This window comes from Henckelia pumila, chromosome 4 (genome assembly GCF_033568475.1).
Source record: "Henckelia pumila isolate YLH828 chromosome 4, ASM3356847v2, whole genome shotgun sequence".
Taxonomy (NCBI): Eukaryota; Viridiplantae; Streptophyta; class Magnoliopsida; order Lamiales; family Gesneriaceae; genus Henckelia; species Henckelia pumila.
Genome location: NC_133123.1, coordinates 201,698,970 through 201,708,802, shown reverse-complemented (window position 1 = coordinate 201,708,802; position 9,833 = coordinate 201,698,970). Strand labels below are relative to the sequence as shown.

Sequence of the window (9,833 nt, the reverse complement as noted above, 5' to 3'; positions counted from 1 at the left end):
CGCCCTTTCGAGTAAGTTGTGTCAAAGGTCGAGCGAGCTGCGAGAAATTTGCGATAAAGCGACGATAATATCCTGCTAGACCAAGAAAACTACGGATCTCAGCTACCGTCATCGGACGCGACCAGTTCATTACAGCCTCAATCTTGCTCGGATCCACAGAAACTCCATCTCTGGATATAATGTGGCCAAGAAACACTACCCGATCCAGCCAGAACTCACACTTACTCAATTTGGCGTACAACTGTCTATCCCTCAGAGTTTGCAATACCAGCCTCAAATGGTAAGCGTGTTCATTTACATCATGTGAATACACCAAGATATCATCAATAAATACAACGACAAACTTGTCCAGAAATTCTATGAATACACGATTCATTAGATCCATAAATACAGCCGGTGCATTAGTCAACTCAAATGGCATTATTAGGAACTCATAATGCCCATACTTGGTCCTGAATGCTGTCTTGGCTATATCTTGATCTCGAACTCGCATCTGATGATATCCAGATCTCAAATCAATCTTCGAGTAGACCGAAGTACCCTACAATTGATCAAACAGATCATCTATACGAGGCAAAGGATATTTATTCTTGACCGTTACCCTGTTCAACTGGCGATAATCAATGCACAAACGCATAAACCCATCCTTTTTCTTCACGAATAGAACAGGTGCTCCCCAAGGAGAAACACTTGGACGAATATAACCCTTGTCCAACAGATCCTGAAGCTGCTGCTTCAACTCACACATCTCTGACGGAGCCAGACGATACGGTGCTCAAGAAATAGGCGAAGTTCCTGGCATCAGATCTATACCGAACTCAACTTCGCGTACTGGAGGAAATACTGGAATTTATTCTGGAAATACATCTGGGAATTCGTTCACAACAGGAATAGCTTCTATACCAATACTTCCAGCGAATGTATCAACTGCATAGATGAGGTAGCCTTTCGCTTCAGATTCCAAAGCTCGACAAGCTTTCAAAGCTGATACCAATGGCATCTGAGGTCGCGCTCCCTCATCGTAAAAGAACCAGCTATCATTGCGAACCGGATGAAATTTTACCTATCTCTGGTAACAATCCACTGAAGCTCGGTATGTAGTTAACACATCAATTCCCAAAATACAATCGAAATCCTCCATTGCTAATATCATGAGATTCACCATCAAGACATTCCCTTCAAACTCTAAAGGGCAACCCATCACTAGACGCTTAGCCGACGCAGACTGACTTGTCGGGGTAGAAACAACAACCACTGTGTCTAGTGAAATGTATGGCAGCTTATATTTCTTAACAAAACGTGCAAATATGAAAGAATGAGATGCACCAGTGTCAATGAGTGCAAAAGCAGGTATATCAAATAACAAGAACGTACCCGCTATAACTTTCTCATTCTCATCCACCGCCTGATCATGTCTCAAGGCGAATACTTGACTGGAAGCACGAGGTTTCAAATTAGAACCCCCTGTCGACTGTCCCTGTGGCCTCTGCTGCACTGAAGCCTGAGAACCAGAACCTGAGCCAGAACCAGCTCCCCCGGCCTGTGGACAATCCTTCTTCAGGTGGCCAATTTCTCCACATCGAAAGCACGCCCCTGAAACCTTCCGACACCTGTTGGCAGGATGATTCCCACCACAATGCTTGCAAGGACCTTGATTCTTTCTGCCGAAACGCATCACCTCCCCGGATCCTGAGGAAGAAGAAGTAGAACTAGACTTCTTGAATGACTGAGCACGGGGACCCAAGGAACTTGCGGGTCTAGATGAGTAGAAGGATCTGTTACGGCGGATGCTGCCCTCTGCCTGGTGACATCGGCTCACTAATCCCTCGTAAGTCATGTCATCTCCCACAGCAACTCGGTCATGAATCTCCGGATTAAGACCTTGCAGGAACAGATTATACTTCGCCTCCGTGCTATCAGAAATCTGGGGGCAATAGGGCAGTAACTCAAAGAACTTCAACTGGTATTCCTCGATCGACATCGATCCTTGCCGCAAACCCAGCAACTCACTTGTCTTCGTCTGTCGGAGAGCAGGAGGAAAATACAGCTTATGAAAAGCCGTGCGGAACTCATCCTAGGTAGCAACTCCTCGGGCTGCAATAAAAGGCGCAGAAGTAGAATCCCACCACTTCCGAGCTCGTCCTTCGACCAGGAAATCAAGAGTCTCCATCCGCTGCTCCTCAGTGCATCGGAACTTCCGAAAACAAACTTCCATACATCGTAGCCAGTTTCCCGCATCCTCCGGTGACTCTCCTCCGACTAAAGGCTTTGGACCCATCTGCATAAACCTATGCATGCTGAAACGCCTGTGATCATCATGGCGATTGTGATGACGGCCCCGACGATGCTCTCGATCGTCCTGATCACCCCAGCGTCCACCTATGCTGCCGTGATTACTCTCGTCACCATGACCCGCCATCTACACGATGATTAAAAGTTAATCCCAATTTCAACAATCTAGATCCCAAGATTACTATGCATGCTCTGATACCATAAATGTAGTGATCCGCACTGTGATCACCTACTAATCAGAAGCTTAAGCATGCATTTAACTTAATCAAATAAAATATCAGAAATAACAGCGAAAACTTAAACAATAATAAAAATATTATTTACAACCATATCGAAATAAACCAGTGTATTAACCCAAATACAACTGAAACAAAAGCCTAGACAATAACCCTGCTGGTCCTCCATCGCCTAAGCTCTCCTGGAACCACCCGCATCGTCCAGCCGCAGACCTGCCCCATGAAATAGGGTGTCCAGATACAACAAAGTACGAGACGTGAGCATGATAAGCTCAGTACGAGAGTATGAGTATACGGTGTTATGTGTGCATGTATGCAAGTGAACTGGGTACCAAGACTCTCAGGTCAAGAAACAAGCTCATAGACCGGGCCCAGGGTATATAGCACGCTGCGCCGTCGCATCAGGAGGTGGCTCATATACCCAGTGGATAATGGTGACCTGATACTAGTACATGTGTCCAACCATAAGGTGACCTGACACAAGACTTACGTTTCCAACCATCCACAAACTCGTAGGGTGAGTGCCCTACTACAGGATACCTCTAAGGTAAAAGCTCAATATGCTCATGTATGCAACATACAATCATGACATGCTGCATATATAAAGGCATATAAAACATGCAATCACATAATCCATGCAAACACATAATACATGCATACTCAATCTGGATATCTCGAATAATACTTTCATACCTCATACACTAGGCAAGCTAGACCAGCACTATGTCCAAGCCTACAGTCCGCACTACAATGCAAAGTACTCATGCATTACCGCTTTATTCTAAAAGCCTTAACTACGCTATAGCATACTCCCTATTTACTATAAAGAGCCAGAGCTATACCTGCGTCCGTCGTCAGCCCACTGATGACGATTGCCCCAGAACTTGGGCACCACTCCACCGTAACCCTGGAGCGCCTCGCCAACCTCCGGACCAAGCCTAGGAAGGCTAGAATCACCCCTAAAACACCTAGAATACTCTAAAACCGAGAGAGAAGATGTGATATTGTTGTGAAATTGTGGCCCTCGGAACCCCTATTTATAGGCCACGATCGGAAGCTCCGATCACCTGATCGGAAGCTCCGATTGGTGCATGTTTGCCACGTTTTGGACGGCCGAGATCGGAAGCTCCGATCTCCTGCATCTGGCCACGTGTTTAAATCTCTTTGACACCTGTTTCTGGTTGAGATCGGAAGCTCCGATCTGCCCGGAAGCTCCGACTGTTTCTCATGTTTCCGAACTGGTTTTGGGCCCCCAAGACCCCCGGGACCTACCCCACCATTTTCGGACGTTTCGGATCTGATTTTCCACTTATTTTTACCAAATAAGGACTTCTTAAACATGTTTTGACACTTTTAAAATTATATGTCATTTTCTAACATGTTTAAAATCACTTAATCTTGTAAAATGGAACCGGACTACTACATTACTTAACTCAGTTTTATTTAGGTTTCTCTACGTAGAAAGCAAAGAACAACTTCTTCTTCTTCTTCTTCTTCTTCTTCTTCTTCTTCTTCTTCTTCTTCTTCTTCTCAATGTAGGCGAAGACCTCCTCTTGTCGAACGAGAGCATCCTCGAGAGCCTGTAAATTCGATATTTTAAAACAGTTGATTAAATCTATCAATATAACCCGGCTTACATGAGCTTCAGATGATTCAACAAGAATCAATACACTTGAAAGAGCTGTAGTGCCATGTGAAACATGACAAACGTTGGTAAGTGCTAAGAAGATGTAACACCAAATTTTGTGAAAGATTATTCCTTCCTGTAGATATCGACTGGTCAATATCTTCAGTTACCAACCACTAAATTAAGTGGTACAACACTAGTGATTTTCATGGCAAAATATTGGATGCGCAAATTGTGAAAGAAAAAGTGAAAAAAAACTAGTCAATACCTTCTTGGTTGCTGAAAGCTCTTGCTCCAAAGCATCTACACGGTTCAAAGCATTATTCAGCATCTCCTCTTTGTCAAGAGGCATAACTGATGGCTTTTGGTTGAGAACTATAGCCTTCTCTTCTAGTTCACTCAAGCGTTTCATCATCGTAAAATAATCCTCACGTGAAATGGCAGTTTCGGGTAACTCATGTGCATTTTTGGAACCTCTAATCATCGTATCAACACCACACATAGAACTAGAATAGAGTGTAGCATCTGTAAGCTTCTTAGGCATGTTACGAGTCATACGAACCATAGCGACAACACCCATTACTAAGGTCATCGCCCCACAAAACAGAGAGTCGCTAAGTCCTTTTGAAGGTTTGCGGGCATTATGCACTGGGAAATAGTCTGTTGATATAGGAAGAAGTTATAGGGAAACCACCCAATCACTGGAAAGTTGTTCCGAGTAAAAATCCAAGGAATATGTTAAACAGATGATGATTATGTACCTTTAGAAACAGCAAAGTTATTATGTTTTGATCCTCCTCCCTTTATCCAAGTTGCAGTAACAGACTTGTCAACCATTTGAGCATATTTATCAGATTCATATGCACCCACACGGTTATTGGTCACCTGAGGAGTTCTTATCAATTATTGATGATCCTTTTATCTATAGATAGGTGAAAATACAGGGTTTAAGTAGGGAAGTTCGAATGTTCTGGCCTCAAGATTCGTTCTTTGAAGTAATGGTATATTTATGAACTGCAAGAGAATATGGTTAAGGAAAAACCTTTTTGAGGCCAGCATTGGAAATCGACTCCAGTCTGTTTTCAATTTTTTTTCCAACATTTGTATGATTGCCTTTTACAATTCTGGATCATACATACTTTCGCAGCCCTAAACTTTTTTTTTTTTTTATCATGTAACAAGTATTCTGGCTTGGTTATTGCTTTAGTTAGATTGCATGAGACCTAAACATGATTATACATAGGATCGATGCAGCAAGAGAATGCAATATAACCATGTTTAATCATTGTGAGAACTTACTTCTTCGCGAACAGGGGAAAGTTGTGGATGTGCAAAGTAGTCTCTTGAAGAATCTGCCATTGAGTTACAGGAGTGGTTTTTCTTCACATTCTGCATATTTCATAACTAGCACTCGGTTTCAATTTCAAGAATCACAGTTAAAGAAAATCTTTTGAAATCCTGCAAGACTTGATACCTTGGAGGTTGCACAGTCATCTACTAAAATAGTTTTCTCATCGACATTGGCGGAAACACTGGTCTTGTTCGAGCATTTGTGTTCACCGTTGCGAACCATCTTGAAGTCACAGTAATCACAAAATTTGAGAATTCTTGATGTGAGGTCTTACACATTAGAGATTTGATGCAAACAATAATAACCTTCATAATTTCAGTGTCATTCCAGAGGCCCTTTTCAGAAACCATGCAGCCTCCCTTATCAGCACAATTGCAACTTCCACCCAAAAACTCTGGCAACTCACTGATTTGTACAAGATCAAAATAACAGATTCAAGCTGCAGCGCCTTAACAAGAAATGGGTCGTTTATGATATGTAAGTACTTGAATTTCCAGAGAATATTTACCTCGCGTCAATGATCTCGAGCAGCTTGCTCTGGTATTTGTTACCCAAAACCTGGTAAGAAGAAACATAGCAACAGATTGAATCTTTATTTTTGTGAAATTCGAGCAAACTGTTTCGACCTAATCTGTTCCTATGAAGCCAGTTACCCACCATGTAAACGGACTAAGAACCATTTCTTAACCAATATGGAACATATCGATTTTGGACACCCTCAGCTTCGTGCGGACCCCACCCAAGATCACCATTTTTAGGAAATCGGCTACTTAGAATGAATATGTGGAGGTTGGATCGGTACAAGAATATGTAGTGTCATTTAGAAGAGGTATAATGAGGCTTACATGAATCTTGGAAGTGGTTTTGGGGTCAAGGAATGACTTGACAGTGTTCCACAAGAGCCTAAATCCTGATCCTGCATTGATAATGTACATGCAGCATAGCATCTAAAATTCAAAATAAATGAACAAAAAAAACAAAACCAATTAAGTGGTGTAAATGAGAACTCAATATACTTTTAAAATTAAGAACCAAAACAAGTATTGAATTTGGGAGGAAAAAAAAAAAGATGGAACTGTGTACCTCAGGGTAATTATCTCCATCTATTTTCTGAAGACGCTGAATCAATTCCCTGGCAGACTTATTGAAGTTTTTCAGTCCCTAAATCATAGGTAGAAAATAGTTACATTATAAATGTCAGCTTTGGATCCAGCTTGTCTGCACAAACGAGACTCTACATAACGGATTCTGTCATCAATTAATTCGTCGTTATGGTCGTTTTACAAACTGGTAAAACTCAAGTTGTTAGAAGCCAGTTGTCGGTTTTTAGATGAAGCATTCAACTAAGAAAGAGTGTGCCCTATGATACTTACAACTCCTTGTACATCCAGAATAGTTGTGCTCTGATCAATGTGCTTTTTAGCAGCAATGGAGCAGGCTGAGAACTTGTCATTGAACGTCCTCTCGAATTCTTGAACGTGATATTTTAGATAACGATCAATAGTCGTTACTTGCAACAACTTGGTCGCGTCCACTTGCCCAAGCCTTTCAATATATACTGGCCTACCGTCCTTGTCCACACCATGATTCCCTTGTGGATAGTATTTTAGGACCTCGCTTTTCTCCTTGAAATCGAAGTCCTTGCCAGAAATTTGTGACTGAAATATTTTAAACCGTACACTAGTCCAAACTCTATCTCTTAAATGCTTGATCGTTTGATCAATATATATGATTGTGTGTTGTGTACTATGATGATAAGTACCTCCATAAGAGTGTCAACACCGAAGTCCTTCCTCCACTGAAGCATATCAGCCCACATTTGCTTTGTTTTCTCAATGTCAAATTTCCTGGCCTTCAGAAACCTGCATGATCCGAGAAATATAGCGTGAACCGCCTTCTGTTTTTGTGTTTGAAGTCGCATTCTTTATGCCTAGTTTCATATGATTCAGAAAACCCTTGTAAAATTACACTGAAGTTACATTGTTGTAAAACATTTGAAATGTATCGTTAATATCAGCTATAACTTTTGTTAAAACGAAGCAGATTTAACTAGAAATCTTGTAACTTTTTTCTGATACATGGAATGGGAATTGAAAAGGAAAGATACCTCAAGAGCGTATGATAATCATCATGTTTTGAAGGGAGAAATTCTTCGAGGATTACCACCTAACGAAAGGCATCCACCACTTGCAACTCCTCTGCATCATGCTCATCCTCCAACACAACAGACATAACTCTGCTGTTACGCCTCCCTTTCTTCGTCAAGGAGCTCCTCAACTTGCTCGATGCATCCATCGCCTTCTTCTTCATCGATACCAGCCTCGTCTTCCTCTCATCCTCCATGTTTTCCAAATCTTCTCAAGACCTGCACACAATTCCACACCAATATCACATTAACTATACTATCTGATCCGGCTAGACGAAAACGTTGGATACGGTGCAAAATAATATGCTTACTCGGCCTACAAGGACGTTCGAGAGGTCCCGAAATTGTGTCACTCATGATTACACAGTTGGCGAGTTTTGCTGAGAAATATTTACACGTCCCCAAAAGCCACAAACTTCAGACAGCCTACAACTTTTTAGCAAGGTCAATCGAGTCAGAAGATTTTTAGTATTTTCCGTTACATAAAAAACTAGCACAAAGCTTATATTCCACAAATATCGGCCTTTCGATCATTATCACAGAGCAACAATCAACCATTGGGAATGGGATAGAGCGATCAAAACGTGGTGTTTGGGCGACCGTATGGTCTATAAGATTTCTTAAAGGGGCAAGCTGTCGTTTTTTTTCCTAACAAGAATGGTTTCATTTATTTTCATGCAAAGGAATATTAAACATTCTACGATTCAAGAAAGAAGACAACAGCAAAGTTATTAACTAATAACAAAATGGACCAAAACCCATGATGATCACGATAAAGGAGGAGTCAAAACACATTCAACATTCTAAAAATAAAATCTATCCAATCTTATAAATCAAGAAACACAAAATATTTATTAACAGAGAGAAAAAAAAATGATACAAGCAAATGTAATTAAGAGCTCAACTTTGAACATTTTCTGGGGATTGATCATTAAACAGAGGGTAGAGAGAAATGAATAGAAACCAAAAAGAAAAGAGTTTTTTTTTTTTTTACCAGTGAAAGAAATGGCCGTGTTGCCCGAATTATGGGCAAAACTCAATGGTGCCCATTATAGGATCAGTCCCATTGTTTCTTGAAAATGGCAAAACACCGTTAATACAAATATATTGTAGAATTTTTTGGAGAGGTTTCCAAAATATTTTTTTAAAAAGAATATTATAGAGATTTTTAACTATTTTCATAATTCATAGATTTGGACCATGTCCCCTTCTGAAGATTTTCCATTAATGCAAGCCACTACATTCAAATTCCAAGTGCTTCCCACTTTGTTATGTTTTAAAATAATGACTCTAAAATCCATTTGTGATTTGAATTTTAATCCATTAATTAAACCCAAATAGAATTATTCCATTTTTAAAAATATACTTGATCTTGTGTGTGTATACACTTGAAGTTTACATGGATGTTTGGATTGAAGTGGACACTGTTGTTGAGTATGCATGCCATTTACATTTTGGACTTTGTATGATTTGATAAGTATCTTTATTGTCATTGAAATTTTGATTTTTTTTTTTTAAAAAAAATCAAAAACAAATATCTAAAGGCCCAAAAAAAAAATGTTGCTAAATTGATCAAAATGAATTGCACCATTTTACAAAATATCGGATTACCTCTAGAGTAATTTTAGACGACTTTTGATTACCAGATATGGTCATATTACATGTCGCTAAAAAAATTTTAAGAAAAAAGACAAAAAAAAAAAAAAACAAATAGAATTTTCTCAAGCTGATTTTATAAACATATACAAACAAAATTCATTTGAAATGACCAATTAATATCAATTGGAATAACCAAATCCATTTATAAATAGATTGGTGTTGAAAAGGTAAACCATTTCCAGATGTACAACAATGTCAATTGCTGATAATTAGTGGTACTCCAGTAATTTTAGGTTTTCATGAGCGTCAGCTCAAATATTTATATATAATATATATATATATAATATATATATATATCATTTAAATTTATAGTTAAAAAATGACACGATTCATTAAAATAATGGGGGTTATATTGGTTTCTATATATTTTTTTAAAAAATTAAATAATCATATTACAAACTACTTTTAATAGCTTAGATGAGGATTTACATAGATGTCGAACTCGATATTTATTTTAAATTGGGAGACTATGGTTCCTAAGCCAATGAGGCTTGTGGCCTATTAATAAACCTGATTTAATAA

The 9,833-nt window shown here is 39.5% G+C and overlaps 1 protein-coding gene across 1 annotated transcript; it reads right to left on the bottom strand.

Annotated features, from left to right (window-relative positions):
- Positions 1 to 850: 850 nt before the first annotated feature.
- On the bottom strand, positions 851 to 8,067 carry LOC140862616 (phosphatidylinositol/phosphatidylcholine transfer protein SFH12-like). Its single transcript, XM_073265648.1, has 16 exons — positions 7,964 to 8,067; positions 7,614 to 7,871; positions 7,269 to 7,368; positions 6,880 to 7,164; positions 6,590 to 6,667; positions 6,352 to 6,453; positions 6,015 to 6,064; positions 5,812 to 5,911; positions 5,630 to 5,728; positions 5,455 to 5,544; positions 4,917 to 5,040; positions 4,424 to 4,815; positions 3,986 to 4,108; positions 2,368 to 2,419; positions 1,611 to 1,689; positions 851 to 1,034 (listed from the first exon to the last, which is right to left on the bottom strand). Exons 3-16 carry the CDS (start codon positions 7,323 to 7,325, stop codon positions 851 to 853), a joined length of 1,815 nt encoding a protein of 604 aa, XP_073121749.1. The 5' UTR covers positions 7,326 to 7,368; positions 7,614 to 7,871; positions 7,964 to 8,067.
- Between the last annotated feature and the right edge of the window lie 1,766 nt (positions 8,068 to 9,833).